The 24,455-nt window shown below is 51.1% G+C and overlaps 1 protein-coding gene across 28 annotated transcripts in view; it reads left to right on the top strand.

Moving 5' to 3' along the window:
* MYO18A (myosin XVIIIA) overlaps positions 1-20,732 on the top strand; it is a 143,690-nt gene extending 122,958 nt beyond the window's left edge. For 17 of the 28 annotated variants that reach the window (XM_083714954.1, XM_083714951.1, XM_083714977.1 and 14 more), the window contains 6 exons: positions 241-426; positions 2,524-2,663; positions 3,997-4,041; positions 9,390-9,512; positions 11,890-13,238; positions 19,195-20,732. In XM_083714954.1, the coding sequence (XP_083571080.1) occupies positions 241-426; positions 2,524-2,663; positions 3,997-4,041; positions 9,390-9,512; positions 11,890-13,237 (1,842 nt within the window). In that variant the 3' untranslated portion in view covers position 13,238; positions 19,195-20,732. The remainder of the gene's footprint in view (positions 1-240; positions 427-2,523; positions 2,664-3,996; positions 4,042-9,389; positions 9,513-11,889; positions 13,239-19,194) is intronic. The other 11 variants (XM_083714968.1, XM_083714964.1, XM_083714965.1 and 8 more) reach the window with 3 other exon arrangements.
* Positions 20,733-24,455: the final 3,723 nt, after the last annotated feature.

Below are 24,455 nucleotides of genomic sequence, written 5' to 3' on the forward strand. Positions count from 1 at the left end.
TGCCTTGTGGGCTTCCCATTGCGAGCATCTGGTTGGCCACTGGGAGAGTAGGATGCTGGACTAGACGGTCCCTCTTTGGCCTGATACAGCTGCAGCCAGGCTCCTCTTCTCCACCTGGGACCCCAAAGAGCTGCTGTCAGTCAGTGTAGACAACACTGGGCTGAATGTCCCCAGTAGCCTAACCTGGTATAAAAGACTGCTTTCTAAGCCCCTCTGTCTCCCCTTGCCCGCTCTCCCCAGAGCTTGGCCACCCGCCTGAAGGAGAACATGGAGAAGCTGACGGAGGAGCGCGACCAGCGCACGGCGGCTGAGAACAGGGAGAAGGAGCAGAACAAGCGGTTGCAGCGCCAGCTGCGGGACACCAAGGAGGAGATGGCTGAGCTGGCAAAGAAGGAGGCAGAGGCCAGTCGCAAGAAGCACGAACTGGTATGGAGGGGGAAGCGTGTGTGTGGCTTTTGGGGGGACATCCGCCTTGCCCATTGCATTGCTGGAACAGAGTTACGGAGTAGTAGGGGTGGAAGGTACCCTAAGGCGACAGCTAATCCAACCCTCTGCAATGCAGGAATCACAGCTAAGGGATCCCTGGCAGGTGACCACCTGACTTCTCCTTAAAACCATCCCATGAAGGAGAGTCTGCTGCCTTCCAAGGGAGTTTGTTGCACTAGGGAATGGTTCTCACCATCAGAAAGTCCTTCCTAATGTTAAGTCAGACTCTCCTTTCTCGTCATTTGAATCCGTTGGTTTGGATCCTTCTCTCTGGAGCAGCAGAAAACAAGCTTGCTCCATCTTCCATGTGACAGAACTTTAGATATTGGAAGATGGCTATCCCATCACCTCTCAGTCTTCTTAAGGCTAAACAGACCCACCTCCCTCAACCGTTCCCCATAAGGCTTGCTTTCCAGAGACTTCATCATCCTGATCACCCTCCTCCGCACACCTTCCAGCTTGTCAATATCCTCCTTAAACAGAAGTGGACCTTCGGCTGCTCTACACCTGCTGCAGCCCCCTCCATTCATTAGACCAGTGTTTTTCAACCTTTTTTGGGCAAAGGCACACTTGTTTCATGAAAAAAAATCATGAGGCACACTACTATTAGAAAATGTTAAAAAAATTAACTCTGTGCCTATATTGACTATATATAAAGTAATTCTCTTGAACAGGAATCAAATAAACACAAAGAAAGTATTTTATAATTACTTTATTATGAAATAGTAAGTAAACAGAAATATGAAAAATTATAAAATACTTTATTTTTAAATTTTTCATTTTTTCCCACGGCACACCAGGCAACATCTCGCGGCACACTAGTGTGCTGCGGAACAGTGGTTGAAAAACACTGCATTAGACCACTCCTGGCTTCTCATGGCTCACCATGAACCCTCTTCCTGTTCCACCCAGTCTCTCAAAGGCAGGTTTTCCACCACCCTCCCTCCCTTTCCCTCCCTCTCCTTCCCTCCCTGCTCTGTGTATTTTTATTCTAGCTAGCACCCCCAGTGAAGCCCACCAATCAGAGCCAAATGCAAAGTAGTTGTGGGGGAGGTGGGGCAGAGCCCGGTGCAAACTAGAGGGTCTGGGATGGAGCCGAGCCCTTCCACCGTCCCCCCAACTGGGCTAAGCCGTCTACGCAAGTGCAAATTTATGTCCAAGTTAATTGCAGGGTTAAGAATTTCCAGCAGTGTTTTGGGAACCAGAAATGAACTCGCAGGCGTTCCATCTAAAAGAGAATCCTTTCCTGGTTCCTCCACCTCCTTCCAGCCTTTCCTAGCTTTCTTCATTTTGGCAGGCTAATTTAGGAGTGGGAAGGAAAAACACACCGTTGTTGTTAAATGGTTGGGAGTCAGAAATCCTTGATATAAAGAGGAACTCCTTCACTCAGCGCATAGTTAAACTGTGGAACTCCCTCCCTCAGGAGGCAGTGATGGCCACCAACTTGATGAATGACTTCAAGAGGGGATTGGACACATTCATGGAGGAGGAGAGGGCTATCGATGGCTCCTAGCCATGACGTCTCTGCCTGCCTCCACAGTTGGAGGCAGCAATGCTTCTGAATACCAGTTGCTGGAAACAGCAGGAGGGGAGAGTTGCCCTTGCCTTTGAAACTGCTTGCAGGGTTCTCATAGGCATCTGGCTGGTCACTGTGAGAACAGGAGGCTGGACTAGATGGGCCATGGGCTTGAGCCAACAGGCTGGTCTTGCAGAACTATTGCAGAGATCTAACAGTTTCTTCCTCCACCCCCTGTTCTTGGGTGCACACTTGGTTAGGGCAAGACCCTTGGCTTCACCATTGCTCAATGCAAACTGATGGAGCCTCACCCTGCTGGGACACCCCTGCAGGAACATTTGCTAGTGATGGGCAAGAGGTTTGTCTCCCCCCACTACTACTTGTACAGACTAGAGAGCTGGGTTGCCAGGAGCAGCAGCAGCAGGGGCCACTTGCATGTGTGGGGGAGAACGGCACAGCGGCATCTGCAAGGTCCCTGTTACCCTCCCAGAGTCATTCTCTCTTCTCTCCTCCTTTTCCAGGAGATGGATCTGGAGAGCTTAGAAGCTGCGAACCAGAGCTTGCAGTCAGACCTGAAGCTGGCCTTCAAGCGGATTGGTGACCTGCAGGCCGCCATCGAGGACGAGATGGAGAGTGACGACAACGAGGAACTCATCAACAGGTAGGTGATGGGTGGGGACCGGGGGCAACCAAATGAGCTCTCCTTCTAGGCATTGCTGTGTAGCCCTTGGCTCACATAAGAGCATTAAGCAAAATCCTCTTGTTGGGGTGGGGAACCTGCAGGCGTCATGCAGCTCCTGCCATTCCAGGCCATTGGCTGTGCTGGCTGCTGGGAGCTGAAGTCCAGGCCCAGTTGGGGGACACTATGTTCTCCACCATGGGCCCGAGGCAAGAGGTGGCTAAGCAGTTACCTCTGGGAAGCTCCCAAGCGGGGCGTGATGGCTGTGGACAGCCAGAGGTAGACTGCCCTTGGACACAGAGGCTCCGTGGAGCTATTATCACCAATGGTTGTGGAATAAGCTCATCTTCCGAACACCTTTTAAGCCACCTGGGCTTAGCAAGTCACTTTGTGTTGCCCTGGGCAAGGTAAAGCGTGTAACAAAATCAGATGATGATGATTAAATGCTCAACAGATTTTGATACTTAATGTAATTACACGCTAAAAAAATAATTGTTATTGGGAAACATAAAATACAACAGTGGGTAATTATTATAACTTGTGTAACCTTATTTAAGGAAAAAAGAAAAGAAGCATAGGGTTGTATCCAACTAAGCTGTACTCAGAGTAGACCCCTTGAAATTAATGGGCCCAAGTTAGCCTTGCCCATTAATTTCACTGGATCTACACTGAGTTGGATGCAACCCGTATTGAGCCAATATAAATGGTGTTCCGTGGGCCTGCCTGCTCTTCAGGAGGGCTGGCATTGGCTACACCCGGGTATTTTCAGCGGCCTTGCAGTTCCCATCAAAAACTATTGCGGGGAGCAGTTGAAAGAGATGAGCATGTTTAGCCTGCAGAAGAGGGGAGTGAGAGGAGGTGTGGTGGCCATCTTCTATTATCTGAGGTTCTGCCACATGGAAGATGGAGCAAGGTTGTTTTCTGCTGCTCCTGTGGGGAGGACCCAAACCAGTGGGTTCAAATGACAAGAAATGAGATTCCGGCTAAACATCAGGAAGAACTTTCTGCCGGTAAGAGCTGTTTTACAGTGGAATGGTCTACCTCAAAAGGGGATGGACTCTCCTTCATTGGAGGGTTTCAAACAGAGGTTACATATCAGGGAGTCTTTAGCTTCCTGCTTTGCGGGAGGTTGGCCCTTCCAGCTCTACGATTCTATGAGCGAGTCCCCCTGTCACGCTCTTCTCTCCCCAGCTACGCTTCTCGTTTCTGGTTGCCCATCTTCCCTTCTCCCTCGTCCTTGTCCCGCCTTCCTGTGGTGTTTATTTTGCCTGTTTTCTCCCCCTCCCATTCCCCCCTCCCTCCCCCCGTTCTCCAGTTTGCAGGACATGGTGACAAAGTTCCAGAAGCGCAGGAATAAGCTGTGAGGATGAGTTTCTCTCCCTTGGTTTCTAGTAACCCCTTTGTTACTCCTAACCTTAAGCATGCCACAGAGGGGAGGTGGGGGGCCAAAGGGCCTCCCCCACCCCCCACAATGTAGTTGCATGCCCCCCTTCCTTGCGTGCGCATTGGCCTGGTATGCTCTAACTCTGTGTTTGCTGTGTCCCAAATGGAAAACTAATCGTAGGAAGGGAGGGGAGGGATTTGTGTGTGAAGAAGGGGTTATTGGGTTGAGCCTTGCTTGGTTTCTGATCCTGGAGGGGGAGAGTATTGTCTCCATATATATACAGAATCGAACAGAATATTATTACGGTCACAGACCAGTTCCGGCTCACTTACAATATCAGGAAAATCGTAAAGCACAACAGGAATACAGTGGTACTTCTGGTTACGTACTTAATTTGTTCTGGAGGTCCGTTCTTAACCTGAAACTGTTCTTAATCTGAAGCACCACTTTAGCTAATGGGGCCTGCCGCGCTGCCGCCGTGCGATTTCTGTTCTCATCCTGAAGCAAAGTTCTTAACCCGAGGTACTATTTCTGGGTTATCGGAGTCTGTAACCTGAAGCGTCTGTAACCCGAGGTACCACTGTACATTGAACTGCAATTGGGTATAACAGAGACAATTCAGATATAGCGGCAGCTAAAAATATACACTAAATCTTGATCACTAAAATATAACCTAAAATTGTCATTTAAAACCTTAATCTATATATATACACACACACACACACACACACACACACACACACACACACACACACACTGCCTTCTTCCCAGAGCCAGGCTAAATCCCCCTCCCCAGAGATAAAGTAAGATTCTAGTCCTCAGGGCCGATCCAGCCAATAGGCAGCATGACGCCACTGCCTCAGGCAGCAGAAGCTCCTGAGTCGATCACTCAGAGAAGCAGTGCTCTCATCGGTGCTGATTTGGGGTGAGATCGTGGCTATTTGGGGCAAGATCTTGCCTGAAATCCCGCGAGTGCTTGTGGAACACTCAAGGCAGCAGAACAGGACACACTGCTTCTGACAGCCCTCGTTCTGAAAAAAAGGGTTGATATAAACAGGAGCAAAGGAAGGTGCCATAATTTTGCATAGTCAGATCCATCTATCTCAGTATTGTCTACACTGACTGGCAGCGGCCCTTTCACGCAGTGAGTCTTTCTCCCAGCCCTACGTGGAGATGCCAGTGGGGATTGCACGAGGGACCTTCAGCGCGCAAAGCAGATGCTCTGTACCGCAGAGACACAGTAGTCCTCATCCAATTCTTTCCTTCAGTTCTCCCTCCCAGTTCTTTTGTTGGATCACCTGTCGTTATGGTGAATTCTGGTGATGCTCCCAGTGGGCACACCTGCCCGAGTGGTCCCCCTGTGGGCAGTGGATGCATTGAGGATCCAGCCCACCAGCTTTACTGGCATTGCACACACAACTTTTCGAGCAAACACTTCAAAATTGTTGTGTGGGGGCACTGCAGAATCTTTGCAGGCAGACCGATTGCATAGAAGGGCATTGGCTGTGACCCCCCACGTTGGGTGGTTCCACCGGGTGTGAGGCTACATAGTGGGTGAGATGGTCCTGAGAGAACCTCAGCAGAGCCTGCTGGTCTAACATCCTGTTCTCACGGTGGCCAGCCAGGTGCCCCCATGGCAAACAGGATCTAAGCCCAAGAGCCCTCTCCCCTCCTGGGGTTTCTAGCAGCTGGTATTCAGAAGCCTTCCTGCCTCCAACTGTGGAGGTATGAGATTGTTGCTGGGTCTGTAGGGAAGTACAGCCTTGTGGAGAATCGTGTGCTAAATGGGTGGGTGGGCTTCTTCAGCCTTCTTTCTGAATGATTGCTTTACTGCCTCGCTCTAGGTGCTTGGAAAGGGGGGAGGGCAGAGATGTTCATCAGGAAGATGCTTTTGAGCATCAGGAGTTTTTGATACCTGGAATAACTCTGCTCATCATAGGACAGAGAGCAGCCCAAAATTCCAACAACCTGGACAAAATTCTGCGTGCTGCCCTGTGACTTCTCCCTGAGCCCAGGATCCTGGCTCTCCTGCTGTGGTGGATGTGATGGCAGAGCCTCTTTCCTCCCCAAGCCGAAGATGGGCTTGGCTGTGGCTGTGGCAGGATCTATACGGGCTAATGATAAATGTAATCTTGTGTAGCAGTGATAGAGGGCCGCTAGAGCCTTGTTGTCACACACAATTAATGTCCCCCACAGTTCAGTCTGCGTTTGTTCGTTCCCCGGTGATTTGGATCCCAGTTAACTAATGGAACGCCAGCCTGGACATAAATTGCCTTTGACGGGAGGTTTAATTCCAACAATTTAAAATCTCAGCTGCCCCCCCTGAGTTTGTTTACAGGGCTCCTTAGATTTCTTTGCGGTTTGTTTCTTTCTCCCGAGCAAACAAAACAAACCCAAAAACACCCTGTCTCCTGGCATTTATTCCCAGAGAGGGAGATGTTGGGTTAATCAAGGGGACCTCATTGCTTTGAATTTAACAAGGGAGATTCGGATTCAGGAGAGATGCTTGCCTGCTGCCATGCTCTTCCCTCGACGGAGGAAATGAAGAATAGCGTTCATTTTTAAGTTCACATTAGATATCCATTAAGAGGGGGAGATGTAGAGGCTGTTCCTGCAAAGTTTCCTGGGGGGGGGGGTTAGTGGGAGGGGCGGGGGTGTTCCCCCACGGTCGTTCCACTTAGCTCCCTGAAAAACCAGGCAAAGAGTTATTGAGCCCAGCGAGGTGGGAATGAGAAATAACACCCCGATCTGCTCGTAAACGCACTTGTTATTGCCGTAATCCTAATGAAAGCGGTAAACAGCCCCTGTATTAGAGGAGAGATTTATACGGGCATGGCTCTAAATGTGTAGGAATAGTTCCTGTGTCCCCCCCTTAAAACCCACGCACAACTGTGCTTTTCCGTGCTCTAGGCAATCAATACACTTATGGACGCTGCCTATAAATTTAGAGACTTTAAGCCGGATGGGGGCTGCGTTTACGTACCCATATAAATCAGGTCTCGCTATCCTGTGGCGGGGAGGGGGGGTGTTTCGGCTCGCTTGCGGCCATAAATCTTTGCCCAGCCGAGTAGCTGCTGTTTGGGGCCCGCTAAACTCCCAGTTTACCAGGGGACGGCGGAGTGTAGCTCTTCCCCACCATTGCCTTAATCTGATGCTCTGGCAGAGGAGGAGGTGGAGGGCTGTGAGAAAGGAAGCTTTGCTCCCCTTTCCTGTCCCCAGCAGCTCTGCAGTATCCCCCTTTCCTCCCTCTCCTTAACATCTGCCTGCTGTCTCTACCATTTATTATCTTTTCAGGCCCGTAATTCAACTGGCAATGGGCTGCTGGGGTGGGGGGAGGAGATGGATGCCAGGAGTCTGGGCTGGGGTGGATGGAGAGGAAAGGTGTTCTGAGGTTTTCCCTCCCCCTTTCTTTTAATGAGCTGAACTCATCGTATTGGCAGAGGAACGAGCCTTTGACTCTTTTTGTTAGCCAGCTCTTGGGGGATTTGAAGGTTTAATGGGCCTGCCCTCTCAGATGTACCTCGCCTTGAGGGGTCTCTCTCTTTCTCACCGTTTTGTAGATTCTTCCCTTTCGTCCCCTCTCCAACATCCTCAATTTTCCCTCGCAGTCCTGTTCTGAGCCTCCCCTGTGGGAAATATCTCTGATATGAACAAGCAAGAGGTGGGGGTTGGAGGTGGCTTATTTATACCGGCTTATCTGATATGGCTCCTTTTCCTCCAAAGACATGGGAGTTTGGTGCAAACATGGCTAATTTTTCTGCTGGGAATCTCTGGCCCTGTAGGGATCCTACGGGGTGTGTGTGTGTGTGTGTGTTCTTCTTGAGAATGCAAACAGAAATTTCTTAGCCTCCTCAACAAACTACAGTCTCCAGGAATGGAGAAGGGAGAAGCCAAATAGAATACACCCTTTTAACTTCATTGTGGTTGGAGGCTGCAGTGGGGTGAGAGAGGCCTTGTGGAAGAAGTGGGTTTTGTGGGGGGTGGATTTGACTGCGGAGGGGGGGGGGAGAAAGGGGTACCTCTGTCAGGTAGCCTGAGGTCATCCAGGGTTGGCTGGTTGGTTTATTTTACTGCATTTATATCCCATGTTTTCCTCCGAAGAGCTCGTGACGGTGTACATAGTTCTCTCCCCACTTAAATAAGCCCCACAACAACCCTGTGAGGTAGGTTAGGCTGAGAGAGGCAGTGACTGGCCCAAGGTCACACCAGTGAGCTTCAGATCCTAAGCACTAAGCCAGTAGGTAGGAAGAGCTGTGCTTGCTGCTTTCCTGAGCACCATCGTGGGTCTCCTAGGCGCACTGCTCTAAGCAGATCCTCAAAGGCAGTAGCATATTGTGAGAATCGGGAATGACATCGTGGCGTACAAAAATAACTTGAAGCTGACGGTTGGAGACCCTTGAAGGCAGCTCGGCAGTTACCCACGGAGAGGCTCAAGAGGCTGTTGGCTATCTCCTTCTCCGCAGGGTAGGGTGATGGATCTCAGCATAGCACAGACTTCTCCGTCTCCGTCTCTCTCCAGCTCTCCAGGCCAGTGGGCATGCGACGTTTTTCTTTAAAATACATTTCAGGGATGGAGAATGGTGCAGGCGCACAAACCTCACCAGCCCTCTCTCCCATGCCCCTGACATTTGGCCAGGTTGGGCGCTTTCCAGGTGCAGCTTTGTTTAAGCTGCTAGAGACGGCAGTTTTTCCTCACCCAGAGAGTCAAAGGTGCATCAGAAGGAGGATTTGGACTCTGAAACATCTGGAGGGGCGCCAGGGTGGGAAAGACTATCCTGCACCCTCCTCCTGCCTTCACCTCTGGCAAAGAAGGCCCCGTAGGCTTTTGAGCTGTTTTGAAAACCTTCTTGACCCGAGGGCTGAAAGTTGTGTGTGTGCAGACTACAGGAGGCGAAGCCTGCATCCAGCCACATCCAGCTCCCCTCAGCATAAGAGAGCCTGGCTGCTGGATCAGGCCAAAGGGGGCCTCTCTAGCCCAGCATCTGGTTCTCACAGAGGCCTACCAGGTGCCTCTTTAAAGCAATTCTCCCCACTTACGATTTCCAGCACTTACCCTTTCAGCAGTGGAGTAAACCTTTCTCTCTGGCCTTGGCCAAGGTCAGGAGGGCGTTCCAAGGATTTTTAAACCCTAGTTCCCTTCATCAGCATGTGACACCCTGTTCTAATCCAGGTGAGGTTTGGGGGCGGGTCCCTCCTCCTCGACTGCCGATTAACTCTTTCTTGGCTGGCCCTCCTAAGTACCTTTGTTGTGCATGTTGAATACGATCCTGGCACCTGCCCTGGGAAGGACAGTTCTGATGCAGCCCTTTTCCCTCCTGTTCCAGCGAGGGCGACTCGGACATCGATTCTGAGCTCGAGGACCGTGTGGATGGTGTCAAGTCATGGCTGTCCAAGAACAAGGGGTCTTCCAAGACGGTCTCTGAGGACGGCAGCCTGAAGAGCAGCAGGTTAGCATTATGGGGCCTTGGAGGACTCCCCTCCCCTCCCCAGCCTCCATTCCTCCTCCTCCTCCTTTTACCCACCTCCTCACCACTGGAATCGAGTTGGTGCAATGCATCCTGTTCCCAGCATCCACTTTCTGTCTGCATATGGGGCCTTCTTCTGGGAAAGGATTCTTGCAGGTGGGTTCTCAGGAAGAGAATCTCTATCTCTGTCCAGAAACTCCAGACAGTGAGTGAGGAGATGGGATCCCAAACTGCAGTTAACTGTGGCTGATGGAGTGGATCCCCTTCGTCTTCCTCTGGGTCACTTCTGGGGCCCCCGGAGGTTGGCCAGACAGCTCCTGAATCTTCACACGCACACACACACACACACACACACACACACACACTTTCCTTGTAGGCATTCTCACACCCCACTTTCCTTGGGAGTGGGTGACCGTCATCCCAAGGGGTTCAGTGCCTTCCTTCCTCTGCACCCACCTCTCTTGGGGAGAATGTCAAGTAGGCCAGGAAGGGGCGCCTGGGGGGCATAAGAACATAGGAAGAGCCCTGCTGGTTCAGGCCACCCAGTCCAGCCTTCTGTTCCCACAGGGACCCACTAGATGCCCCAATGGGAAACCCACAAGCAAGATTTGAGCATGCATACATGCATAATTTTATTGGTATGCCACCTTTCCACAATTCAAACTATGCTCAAGGCAGCTTACAACACAGGGGAAAACACATGACTGCAACATACCAAAAGTAGCAAAAACAAAATAAAACATTAAAAAATACATAACCATATGGAACAGTTTCTGCATAAATCACAAGGAGATCTAAAGTAAAGGTTTTTTTTTTAAAAAAAACAAAAACTCAACAGCAACCCAAGAGTCTATTCAGCAGCCTCAGCTTTTGTAGCTGGAGTCAGTCGGAGGCCTCCCAAGCCAGATGGAAAAAGGCCTTCAGGAAAGAAGGGTCATCCAGGACTCTCAGCACAAGGGCACTCTCCCCTCCTGTGGTGTTCAGAAGTCGTGCTGCCTCTGGCTGCGGAGGGCAGAGCACAGCTGTAGTGTCTAGGGCTGGGGCAGAGGGGTCTCTGCAGCCTTGGCCACGAGCCCTTCCCCCTGCAAGTTCCTGAACCCTCAAGATCACAAACCGAAGGCAACTCTCTCCCCACCACCCTGTCCTTCTTATTCCGCCTCCATTCCACATGCTCAGGCCACCGGAAGGGAGTCAGCGGCTACCTGCCTGTTGGCTACTGAAGAGGGTGCCTTGCTAGAGTGGCCCAGCCAGCCAGTCGCCAGCCCTCTCCCTCTCCTTCCCCTCCCCTCACTCAGAGTCTTTGGAAGTGACCAGGAACCAGACGGGCTATTTATAGGACACCTGTTGCCATGGCAACCAGCCGCACTGAGCCGTGGCAGCCTGATGCTGATGGCGCGGGCTGAGCTGAGGGTGCCTGCCTGCCTGCCTGCGGGTGTTACAAGGGCTTTTTGTGTTCCTCCAAAGTGGCAGGGGAGACGTTGATCCCTCCCTGGGGTGGGGGGTGAGAAGCCCCTCCCTGACACACACCCCATATCCCGCAGCTGAGCAGGTGCAGAAAGGGTGGCAGGAGCAGCGCTAGTGGACCTTGCCCGCCCCAATCCCAGCGCACTCCTCAAGCGAGCACCTGCTAGCGGGGATCGGGTTGGGTGTTTGCGTCAAAGCCATTTCTCACTTGGGGGATTCAGCCTTGGGGTGGGCAGAACACCCCCCTCCCCTCCCCCTTCCTTCCTTCCTTCCTTCCTTCCTTCCTTCCTTCCTTCCCCCAAAGCCACCCACACGTGCCATGTGCCAAGCAGAGGAAGATCTGAGGCACACTCTTAATTGGTTTAATTTATTCTTCGGCATGGATGTAAAACATTTTGTTATGGAAGATAATGCCCCCTTTTTGCCAATGCTGGGAATCAATTGTTACGTGCCGCCAGCGTTTTTCAGGTAGTTGACAACAAAATTAATTGGAATCAATAGCGGCTTTTTTCCGGGGGGGGGGGGAGCGGGGGGAAGCAATGGTGTAGAACAATGCCTTAATTTGCATGATGCTTCCTGTGAAGTTAATTCTTTCGCAGACACAGTGTTGGGCTGTTTTCTTTCTGGATCTTCTTTCTCTCTCTTTCCCCCTCCCACATGTTCACTCAACCTCTCCCACTCCTCCTCCTCCTCCTCCTCCTCCTCCTCCTCCTCCTCCTCCTCTTCTTCTCCTCTCTCTCTCTCTCTCTCTCCTCCTCCTCTTCTTCTCCTCTCTCTCTCTCTCTCTCTCACACACACACACTCTCACGCTCATTCTCCCACCTGCACCCCAACCCTTGAACTTACGGTCTCTCTTTCTGTGCTCTCCTTTGCTCCCTTCCACCTGCCCCGTCAGAACCACCCTGAACTCAGTTGCTAAAGAGGGCAAGGAGGCTGACGAGAGGCCTGCCTCCGTCATGAGCTCCCTAAGCTACAGGAAGCGGGGCAACCACAAGGACTCCATCGGTGGCAAAGGGGACGAGGAAACCCTCTTCTCCACCCTGAGCGAGCGCCCGGCCTCCCCCACCCGCTCCTTCCGCAAGGCCAAGCGCAACTCGGGGGCCAGCGGCCTGGACGACAGCAGCTCTGTTGCCTCGTGGAAGAAGCCCACCAGAGTGGTGAACGACCTGGATGAAAGGGGCTCGGTCCTCTCCCAGCCCTTCTCTGAAGCCAGCGGCCAGCTCTGCCACAAGGGCTTGGAGAAACGCTGGTCCATCTCGGCTGCGGAGTTTGACAAGACCTCAGTTCTGTCCGCTCCCATGACTCATGGCGGGGCCTCCTGGGGCGGCCTGGATTCCCGGGAGCAGGACGCCAGGTCATCCCTCAGCTTTGCTCTCTCCAGCCCAGGCAGCTTGCGGCGGAGCACCTCCCACCTGGACGACCTCAGCCCTTCCTACAGCCGCCCGGGCTCCCGCCTCTCCATGGGCCACTCCCAGCTGGACGACGCAGCCAGCATTGCCCCCAGCGACTCCTTCTCCCTCTACAGCCAGCACTCCCTTTCCCGCAGCCTCTCGGTGCCCCCGCGGCCCCGCAGCTCTGCCGCGGATGAGCTCCAGGCTGAGGACCCCAACATCCGGCCCGTCAGCCACCGCAGCTACCTGGACCCGGACCTGGAGGCGGCCATCAACGAAGTGCTGAGCTACAAGCCCGTCAAGTTCAAGCGTTCCAGCCTGGATCCTGACTCGGATGCCGACGACGACAGGAAGAGCGTGCGGAGCACCAAGAGTGCCGTCCTGGCAGAGCACTCGGCCGAGCCCCCGGCCAGCAGCCTGCGCAGGTCAGCCTCGGCCTTGGATTTCTCCAGGCCTCACGGCACAAAGGGCAAGAGCCGGAGGAGGAGCTCCAGCGAGTCCTCTTCCTCCTCCTCTTCGTCCTCTTCCCCGGAGCGCCAGCGGAAGAGCTCCAAGAAGCGCTCCAAGAAGTCCAAGAAGAAGTCCAAGAAGAAGAAGAAGCAGCGCTCGCGCTCGGGGTCCTCGGAATCCTCTTCCAGCGGCTCGTCGGGCTCCACCGTCTCTTATCGCAGCAACTCCAGTGTCAAGAAGGGCCCCAAGCGGGCAGGCCTGGGCTCTGAAGGGGAGGACGTTTCCAGGGAGGGCCCCGAGGTGGGGAAGTCCAACAAGCAGCTCAAGAAGGACGAGAAGCAGCGCAAGAAGGAAGTGGACAGCCTGATGATGAAGTACCTGTATCGCCCGGAGAGCGACTAAGGCAGGTGGCATGGAGGCAGTTGTGTGCCAGGTGTGAGCACGGCGTTCCTGACTAACCTCTAACAAGGGGGAGGGGTGGGTTGCCCTCCAGGCTGGATTTGTGCCTTATCCTGGATCAACGGCAGCTCAGCTTACCCAACCGGAAGGATGTCCAGGTTCTTCTTCCCTGCATGCTGGCAGCGGATGGACGGCATGCGTCGCCTTAGTCTCGGAGTGTGCATGTGTTTGGTGTGTCTCCCACTAACCTCGTCCTCCAGGACTTGCCTTCCTTTTCAGGCTGGATCCTGACTCCTGTGCACTGGGTTTCTGGGTCCTCCCTGCTCAGTCAAGGGGGCGGCCCCTAACCTACGTGACACAGGGTAGTAGTGGGGCATTCGTTGATTTCATTTCATGTTTTGCATCAATTCCTATAAAACAACTCCAGGAATTCAACAATAACGGCACCAGAAATGATATATATATATCATCTATTAAATCAGCTGGGTTTTATCCAGTACGGTGCTAAGCAACTCATCCTGTCTGTGCAAGGATTCATAGGGTCATCTAGTCGAAACCCCTACAAAGAAGGAATCCATGCTTGTGCAGCAGAACTCACCACCGCCTCTCTTCTTCCTGAGCATGCTCTAAACTTGTTCTAGGTTTCTCCTCAACCCTCTGGAGCAGATTTGGAAAGGGGTGAGAAGAAGAGAGTGGGATGGTTTCCATTGCACCAGCCGAAATCCTTAAAGCTAGCATAGCGAGCACATTTGGATGCAGCCCAATGAAAACAATTTCACAAATTTTATTTAAGGCATTTGTATAATGCTTAATCGCTTGCGTTTCTCAGCGGCATACGTAAAAAAAAGCCAAACTGGATAAATTGAAACTGTGAAATAGAAATCTATGATAAAACCTAGTGCTATCTTGAAAAGCTTGCCAGAACGAGGAAGCCTCAGCCGTGCGCCTGAAGTTCTGCAGGGAGGGTTGCCTGTCTAATCTGACTGAGTTGAGAGAGGGCTTCCACAGGCTTGAACGCGCTGATGGTAAAAGCGATTAGAACAATTTCATATATAAAAACAATTTCAAGTCCAATACAGATAACGGGCTGGGATAAAGAAGAAGAAGAAGAAGAAGAAGAAGAAGAAGAAGAAGAAGAAGAAGAAGAAGAAGAAGAAGAAGAAGTATATCTCCATTTATTGAGAAAGGGAGGTCTTCAGATGATGTGGCCTGCCTGATGTTGAAGCCGAGCTCCTCTCTTTGTGGTTGGAGCCGGGCTGCCTGCCATCAGTGGTGGCCTGGCTGGCTGTTCCTGCCATGCAGAGGTTCTCGGCATCATTGGTTGGCATTATTATTATTATTATTATTATTATTCCCCGCCTTTTCCCTTGACAGGCCTCAAGGCGGCTTACAGATAAAAACAAGAATTACTAAAAACATGGGAAAATCTATCATTAAAAAACAATTAAACGTTGATAGAATTAAAACTATATACATACATAACATAGACATACAGATGCACCTCTGCGGGGAGGCAGTTCCACAGCTTTGGGGCTGCCGCAGAGAAGGCCCTCTCCCCCTGGGCCACCACACCCCCAAGCCGCTGAGGGTGGAGGAACTACCAATCTCAGCACCTGAGAAAGTTTGTAGGGAAGGAGGCGGCGATCTTTCAGCTATTTGGGTGCATTTGTATCTAAATCAGAATCCTACTTGACCCGGTCAAAGATCAAGCCTCCATACAATAAATGCAGCCCTTTTCTGGGCAGACCCAGTTCCAGGCTGAAATCCAACCTGAGTTTTGGGTGTGCATGTTTCTCCTGTCTGAATGCACTATTCATGGTCAGGTGAGCAAGCTCTCCTGATTGCCACAAGGGCAGATCTGCAGAACCAAACAAAACCCTGCCAGCCCTAGGCCACCACTTGCCCCAGCACTTTCCTCACCCACCAAAACCCAAGGTGCCCTTCATTCCTGCAGCGTGTGCCACCATGTACAGGTGCCAGGCTGTGTCCAGCTCTAGAAGGCCATCATTGTGCAGGCCTGACCTGGAGGATTGTGCCCCCCACTGCCTCCATCCTCACAACCAATCTTCTCCTTATCTTCTCCAGGTTCACCCCCGTCCTCCTGGCCACTGCTGGCTTGGTTTTATTCTGGCATGTGGCACAAGAGCGGCCAGGGTGCATCTACCTTGGCCAGAGAGAAGAGAGTTCCCAGAGGGGGGCGGGGTGGAGAGCCATAAGAAAGCCGTGTCTCTCTCGGAGTGTCACTGCTGCTCTGAAGGCTTGAACATCTCCTGATGAGGCTGCGCTGCGCTTGGCAGCTGCGCACGCCCAGGTTGGGAGCCTTTGTTTGCCCACTTCGAAGATGTGACAAGGGAGAGACGGCTGTGTGTGTGTGTGTGTGTGTGTGTGTGTGTGTGTGTGTTTGCCTCTGCAGCAAGTATTTCGAAGAGAAGCAACGGCAGCGAAGGCAAGATTGTGTGCGCGTCCCTCTCCCCCCCCTGCCAATCCCTAACAAAAATTTATTTGTGTATTAAATGGTTTCCGACAGCTCTGAATGGGAGAATTATCTAGAAAAGAGAGACTGCATTTTCTCTCTTTTTATTTCCTTCTCCCTGCCCCCACCCCCACACTTTTTTTTTAAAAAAAGACATTTTCTCTTTTAAATGTTCAATTACTATTGCAGCCTCCCGCAGCTGGGGGAATGTTGTGCTTTAGATTTCTTAATGCACTTAACGCTCCAGCTGCCATAACAAGAAATGGAGCTGGGAGGGGCAGGATTGGGTTCGGGTGCACGAGTAAGAGAGGGGGCGGGGGGGGGGAGAGAAGAGAAGAGAAGGAAGAAAATGTGTCTGTTTTTCCCCTCTAAGCAACGGTGCAACAGGGTGTGGAATTGCCGAGAGCTGGAAGAAGGGACAAGGGAGGTCATTTAGTGAGTCTGTAATGCACAGCCTTCTTTTCTCTCCCGCCCCCAAACCCATCTTAAGCACACACACTCCCTGTTTTCTGTGATCACTCCTGCAAGTTTCACACAATTTGGCCGTGTGTGTGTGTTTGCGAGAACAGCAAGAGATTCGGTGAATGTGCCCGACACTGTGTGTATTGTGGGAGAAACCTGTGTTGTTGTTTTTTTAAAAAAATCAATCCAGGTTTTTATCCTGAGAAAGAAGGGTATCAAAAGTCTGCGAAGCACACACCCCCCTCCAAGGCATTCTGGAGTGTCAAATAGTTTTATGGGTTTTATGGATTCCTTTTACGGCTTGGCCTGTCGCTCTTTTGCCACCCTCAGCTCAGGGCGATGCTTACCTGTCTCTATTGTGGTGGAGTGGGACTTGATTCATTTCACAGCTGAATTGCTCTGATTCGCACTCCGCAAAACACAAACCGAAACGGCAACCGTCCTTTGAAATTCGCCTGAATTTTCCTAACGATCTGAATTTTTGCATGTGCAAAAAAAATGCATGTGCTTGGGTTAAAGTGTGCATAGAAAGGCATAAGTTAGTGAAAATAGCATACAAAAAAATGCATTACAGTAATGAACGTCGCTTGCAAAAATGTATTAGGCAGGATTATTACTTATTTTATTTATTTGTAACATATGCTGCTTGATTGTAAACAAAAACGACAACAGAAGAGCCACCTCAAAGCTGTTTGCAATTAGGATTGCATACAAATATGCGTTAGGAGAAATTTGAAGTAAAAGGCTGCCGAATTTTCACGAGGACTTTTACGCACACATGAAAAATTTATATATGGGCAGTGACCCGGAACACAACCTCTGCATTTGCAAACTGACATAGCAATGTGAAGAACTGAACTTCAAGATTGGGAAAGACTGGGAACTTGAGAGGAAGGGAAATGGACAGCTTCCACCGTCCTTCATCTCCAGGCCATTTGGGCTTATTTAATTTATTAATTTATTGCATTTCTATCCCCCACCTCCTGGGAATTCTAGGTAGTATATGCATGGTTCTCCCTCCCTCCTCATTTAATCCCCACAGCATCCCCTGTGAGGTGGGTTACGGTGGGAGGCAGGTCACACCCAGCGAGGGCTCCATGGCCGAGTGGGGAATTCAAACCCTGGTCTCTCCCAGATCCTACTCCAGTGCTCTAACTGCTGCACCGGCACTGCCTCTCCCTCACACTGTGAAGGCTTCTCTTTGGGCTCCTCCTGGTTTGGAGAGCCGTCGCAGCTGGTTCTCCCTCCCTCCGGTCTGGATGAGCCTGAAACCTAATGAGGATGAAGAGATCGGAATCAGGATTCCCAGAGCTGTAGAGGAAACAGCTGGATCCGTTCGGATCCTGAATTGATTTCAGCTGCCCGACTTCCAACAAATCCTCGCAAGGCCCAAGTGCTGCATTTCCCATTCGCGTGTTTGGATTTTACATTTGTGCCGTGCCTACAGCAGCGTTCTCCTAACAGAAGACAGAAAGGCTGTTTCAGACGCAACTTAACTAATTTGTGTGGAGGGGGGGTGGCAAGCAAGGCTCAATTGCCAGGCTCCCATCGCAGAGCTCCCCTCCAGCAAATCCTTCGTGCCGGGAGGGAATTTCCAAATGGCTCCGCGTAATGAGCGAGTTTGCGAGGTTATTTCTTCTCCCTCTCCCCCCCCCCTTTTCCCCGAGCGTGGCTTGCAACAGATAGGGGTGAAATTTCCAACAAATGCCTGATTTGCTACAGATTATTTGCTTAGCTCTGCTAACTACGGGGGAGAGTAAATCACTGCGGAATGCCCTGGAAGTGTCTGGGAGAGGAGAGGAAAAAATATAAAATAAAAATGAATAATGAGCTCTCGTGAAAGTGAGCTGCTGGCTTAACAGTTTGCCGAGGCAAGCAGAGACCCAGAGGAGATGTGGGGGCCCCCACTCTGAGCTGGGAAGAGAACCCCTGAACGCCCCACCTTGAGGAAAAAAGCTCTATTTTAAATCAAGCTCTGCTTTTTGCAAACCACCTTTTCCTGAAAGAGAAGTCCAGCTCTGGCAGAGGGCACATAAGCCTACTCACGCCCCATAACCGCACCATCCAAGCCCCCAATTTTGTAATGAGCACAGGATTCAGTCTTCTGAATATCGCACCCTTTCCCCTTCTTTTTAAAAGAAGCCTCATCTTTCTAGTCCCTAATACAGTGTGAGATCCTTGATGAGATTTCAAGCCAAGCGGAGGCAGGGGTTGGGAGGCAGTGTGCTGGAATGCCAGTAGTAAATTGCAGGCGCTTCATGTCTTGCCCCTTTAGCTTGCAGCGGCAGAATAAATTGTGTACAGCAAGCAAAAGTGCGTTGGCGAACCCACAAGTTATGTGCGTTGCAGGAATCTGCTTTTCTGGGCGCAGGATATGGGTTCTGAGCTGCCATCTTCTCCTCGCCCTGGTTAGGCCAGAGCACTCAGAGCCGGCTTTGAAAGCAGAACTTGGACCAGGGCTTGGGGATGTTGGAGGCTTCTGATGGAAATCGCTTCTTCCTTCCATGCCCGGAACAGAAATCAATCCAGCAAATGTTATTGGGATTCACTGCTATTGTCACTTTTAGTCCGCAAACGATATGTAATAGATCACACTCCTCCTCCCAATTTGCATTGTGTTTCTTTGCATTGAAAGGAATGGGGGCGGGGAGCAATGCAACAACAAAAATTGGCGTAATTTCATCACAGCGAGATGGATCATGTGGCGAAAACTGAGTTGCTCCGGCCTTGTTTTGTAGGATGCGGCTGGTGTGTGTGTGTCGGCCAGCATTACAGGGCACAGCAGTGACCTTCCTGGGGGCGGGTCAGGAGTGGAGAAAAAAGGGCGTTTTTACAACTGATACTAATCATTAGGCCTTCTTGCTGCTACTTGTGCATGTGTGTGAATAGATGGGATTAGAAGCTGAAGAAAGGCAGCTTTTAGGGTGTCCAGCTTGGAAAATGCAAGCCGCTGAGCCTCCACTTCACTCAGAACAGCCCTCTGCCTCGGTTTTTGACCTTGTCCTCTTGTTTCCCCCTCCCGCAGCCCCCCCGGCTATCGGAAATCATTCACCTACGACAAGTCAGACGAGGAGCGAGACACTTTTGACGGCGCCCACCGGTCTAAGCACTCCTCCCGGAGCTACCTGAGCGACAGCGACTCGGAGAGCAAGCCAGCAGAGACCACAGCATAGCCCCAGGCAGGAGCAAGGCTGGCAGGCCGGCGGGCCGTTCGCCTCCCGACCCTCTCGCTCTGTGGTTGGGCACGCCGGGCGCAAACGGAGGCACCCCTCTGCAGCACCAGCCTCCAGCCGGCGCGCTTCCAGGTAGTCTCTCTCTCACCCCTGCCACCAGCTTGGGGGCGCCGCACGACCACGAGAGAAAGGCAAGGACTCTGCGAGGCCACTTGTTCCTTGCGGCAAAGAGGTGGGCTGGGGGTGGGCGGCCTGGCCACCCTGCTCAGCTGCAGGGAGCCCCACCCCCACCCCGCCACTGCAGCCAGGCTGACCTGTGTGTGTGCCAGAGGGATTTTGCGCTCCTGCCAAGCTTGCCTCCGGTGGCCCCGTTTGTGGCTGCAGGACTGTTCCGTGGACAGCAGAGGATGCCAGCCGCCTCCTCACTTCCTCTCTGTGCGTGCATCAAGGTGTTGGCGGGGGAGACCTTCTCAACGCAGTGCCTGCCCCTCTTACATTATAATTTAAATCCGTTCTGACCTTTGTGTGATGTCCAAAGAAATGAGAAACAACCCCCCTTTTACTCGAAACATTTTTTAGAAAAATAGCTGAGCCGAAAAACACAGATGCACTCTCTGTCTTCTGCCTCCCAACCATGGGAGAAAAACCCACCTGCCCCTCGAGCTCAAGTCACATGCACAGCTCATGCCCTGCATGCTGCCACACAAATCCACATCATTTCCATGCGCACATTTTCTTGCACTTGGATTTGGGGGGGGTGGGCACAGGGGGGTGGCTGTTCTGCCACACCTTCTGAGCACCCCTGAGAGGCTCCCTACCTCCAGGAACGCTTTTGTTTTTAAAAGAAAGAGCGGAATGTATCCTCTCTGCCTTCTGCCGTCTCCATACACACACACAAAACCACACACGCCATCTTTGCGCAGGGGGTCCCAGGTCCCACCCCTTCCGCTAACCAAAATGGCTCAGTCGTCTTCTCCTCTCCCCCCCCCCCCGGCTTGATCCATATTTTATCGCTCATTTTTCTCTGCTGCTGCTCCTCCAGCAGACTTCCAAAGGAGCCGCTTTGCATTTTAGCTTCCCAAAACACCCTTTGCTTCCCTGGCCAGGAGCCCCCCCCACTGCCCCCCCCCCAGCCTATAACCCTTGCTAAATTATACACAAGACTGGACTCTTTGTGGGGGTGGAGAGCTTGGAGGGGGGAGTGCTGGGGGCGTCCCGCACTGCCAAGCTTCTCTCTCTCTCTCTCGTCTGGGTTTGGTTTCTATTATTACTATTTTTTGCACTACTTCAGTTGTGCGTTGGATTTTTTTCTAATTTTATTTTTGGTTCCCTTCCCCTCCCTTGTCTGTCGACTTTAAATAAAATAAATGTCATTTATGGGTAGTGTAAACCCTCTGGCCGTCGGTGTCTTCTCTGAGAGTGTCAGTGGTGGACTATCCACCTGAGGATTTTAAACAGAGATTGGATGGCCCTCTGTCGGGGATTCTTCAGCTGAAATTCCTGCATGGTGAGGGGTTGGACAAGATCGCCCTCGGAGATCCCTTTACAATTCTGTGATTCTATGGTCCTGGCCAAGGGAAGGGGTGGAGGATACGTTTCCCCATATAATGGAGCCATAATTCTGCAAAAAAAACCACCACCAACCTCTACAGTTGGAAGCACACTTTGTTCTCATGCTGCACAAAAGATTTATTTCTAGAGTGTGGAAACATAAAGATCATCCGCATTAACAGGAGCCCACCTCTCTGTGTGAGTCCCTGACTTGGGCATTCCTCTAGTCCATGAAGAGGCAGGTCCAGCACACTTCCCTCCTGTAGAGATGCAGCAGGCAGCTTCCTTTCGGCTGTAGGTAATTCTTCCCTCTGTGTCCACTTTAGAAGTGACACAACAATTCAGAGGTGAGATGGAATTGGGAGGGAGGGGACAGGAGTTCACTCTTGTTTGCTTTTGGATGAGAAACTGCCTCATTCGCACTTTCTGAAAAACAATCCAAGAACTGGAATGCAGACCTTGATTGAAATTTGCTCTTCTCTGAATTTTGCGATGCAGTTTCCAGCCAGCTAACGGTTGCAAAAATCATTAGGGGGGAAATGTGCTTCACAGTGCACCTTCCTGTGATAATAACATGAACAAATGCATTATATTAGAGAAAATTGCACACAAAAATGTGTTTATTTCCTGGGTAGGCAAACTAAGGCCCGGGGGCCGGATCCAGCCCAAATGCCTTCTAAATCCAGCCCGTGGACAGTCCAGGAATCAGCGTGTTTTTACATGAGTAGAGTGTGTCCTTTTATTTAAAATGCATCTCTGGGTTATTTGTGGGGCATAGGAATTCCTTCATCCCCACCCCCAAAAAAATATAGTCCGGCCTCCCACAAGGTCTGTGGGACAGTGACCAGCCCACTGCTGAAAAAGTTTGCTGACCCCTGGTTTATTTGAAGAAAATGCAGATGAATTTTCATGCCGATGTTTAAATCCACAGAAGCTGTGGAAATGTGCAGAACGGAATTTCGGATCAGAAAAAAAATTAAGAAACAGAGATCAGTACCCAGTAATTGCCTGTTCTTGGCAGCAACTGACTTAGAAGAGTATGTTGTAAATCTGTTGTGTGTTAAATCTGGCGTATTCACTTTTTTAAAAAAATAGACACACACAGGGCAACCTGTAGATGGTGTAGTGCTGGTTCAAAACACCCCCACCCCGTTTCACAGCACCAAGAGCAGAAGCATTGCCCCTTCCCCCTTGCTGCTGCAAATTAACAACCGTTGTGGTGCAGGAGTTAAGAGTATTGGAGAGATCAGGGTTCAAATCCCCACTGGGCCATAATGCTCGCTGGGCAACCTTGGGCCAGTCACTGCCTCGCAGGGTGGTTGTGAGAATACAATGGGGAATGGAACTGTGCACGCCACCTTGAGCTCCTTGGAAGAAAGGTGTGGTATGAATGCAATAAATAAATCAGCCTCCGCCAGCATGGCATGTGCTCAGGGGGTCATGGGAGGTGTACCCCAACAACATCTGGAGGGCTGCTGGGTCCTCAGCCTTTCATTACTAGAACCTACAAGGCAGAGGTGATGACAACTCTGGGGGCAACACTGTCACACTGTTGGGAGAAGACTTCTGTCTTCCATGGCAGGAGTAGTAATAATAATAATAATAATAATAATAATAATAATAATAATAATTTATTATTTATACCCCAACCACTCTGGTCAGCTTCCAGCAAAATATTAAAATACAATAAGCAAACTTTAAGAACATAAAACAAGGAGCAAACTTTAAGAACATAAGCAGAGCCTGCTGGATCAAGCCCGCCTAGTTCATAATCCTACTCTCCCAGTAGCCAACCAGATGCCCCAGTGGAAAACCCCTTGTGGTTTCCAGCAACTGGCATTCAGAAGCATCGCTGCCCCCAGTTTTGGAGGCAGAGCCCAGCCCAGCCACCCGGTCGGGTAGCCATCCATAACCCTCTCCTTCTAAAGGCATTTGTCTTTTAAAGCCATCGCTGCCTCCTGTTTTAGAGAGTTCATAGACTTTCGTTCTGATGGTGCTGCACTCTATGTTCCAAAGGTTGCAGTCAGGAGCCAGTGTTGGCACAAATCCTGTCTTGTCTTTGGGACCAGAACTTGTATGTACAGAGAGGAGTTCAGCTTTGGGCGCCGAGGCTGCATTGGGCATGCATTAAACCCTCAACATGGTGAGCAAATCACACTAACCCTGTGTGGCACATTCCTGCCTTCAGCAGCCTCCCTTTCGTTTTCGGATCATGGGCAATTTTTGACTCGAGCAACCTGGAATGCGTCCTAGCTTTTTCTCTCAGGCCTCTCAGATGCTGTCGGCACCAGCTGCTGCCCACGTTTGTGACCTCCAGTGACCGCTGGGTTCCTTTCACCAGAAGCGTGACCGCCTGCTTAGGGAATGAACAGAATCCCTCATAAGAGAGTGGCAACGTCCTTTGTGGACAATGAAGCCGAACGCTGGAAGTTGAAGGATCGAGAAAAAGAAAGGACTTCTTTAAACTGTGGAACTCCCTCCCACTAGATAAGCCTTTCTCAACCTGTGGATCTCCAGATGTTGTTGAACTACAACTCCCATCACCCCTAGCTAGCAAGGCCAGAGCTCAGGGATGATGGGAGTTGTAGTCCAACAACATCTGGGGACCCACAGGTTGAGAACCACTGCACTAGATGCAGCGATGGCCACCAACTGAGATGGCTTTGAAAGACGACTAGACAAATTGATGGAGGAGCATCAGGCTACTGCTGGCTACTAGCCAGGAGAGCTCTACTCTGTCTCTGTGGCTGGAGGCAGCAACGCTTCTGGATCCCAGTTGCTCTTGTGGTCCTGATCCCTGGTTTCCCATAGGTGTCTGTTCGGCCACTGTGAGAACTTTGGCCTCATGGAAGCATCTAGAGCAGCGGTTCTCAACCTATGGGTTCCCAGGTGTTGTTGGACTACAACTCCCATCATCCCTGAGCTCTGGCCTTGCTAGCTAGGGGTGGTGGGAGTTGTAGTTCAACAACATCTGGGGACCCACAGGTTGAGAAAGGCTGATCTAGAGATTATGGGGCCTCCGAGCCTATCGCTTACAACAGAGAAAGTCAATGGTTAGGGATGGGCCACTTCACCTCCAGCTGACTGGCTGGTTCTGCCCACAATATTCTAAGCCATTCAATGGACCGGTACCCTATGGATGCAGTCCAAAAATGCTAATCAATTTTATTTCCCTTTTTTTAAAAAAAAGTGTGGTTGTGCTATGGCTATAAGGTTAACTATATTTATCGGCCCCCGTCCAGCACAGCTGTTGTTGTCTGAAGACTCTGAAGGACATGCCATGAAGCTGTAAATGGGAAGAATCAGGACAGATAGAAGAAAGGACTTATCGCAGTGCAGAGTGAAGCTGGACTAGATGGGCCATGGGCCTGATCCAGCAGGCTCTTCTTTTGTATTGGCTGGGAATGATGGGAGTTGTAGTTCAAAACAGTCAGAGCATGCCCAGTTGGGGAAGGCTGCTTTTAGATGTTTGAAGAGGTGGGTGGGTGTGTTTGTGCATGCACACATGCAAAGCAGGAACAGGGAGCCATTGCTTGCTCCAGAACCTGTGGCTCCCCAGCTG

The sequence above is a fragment of the Podarcis gaigeae genome (genome assembly GCF_964106915.1).
Source record: "Podarcis gaigeae genome assembly, chromosome: 15".
Classification (NCBI taxonomy): domain Eukaryota; kingdom Metazoa; phylum Chordata; class Lepidosauria; order Squamata; family Lacertidae; genus Podarcis; species Podarcis gaigeae.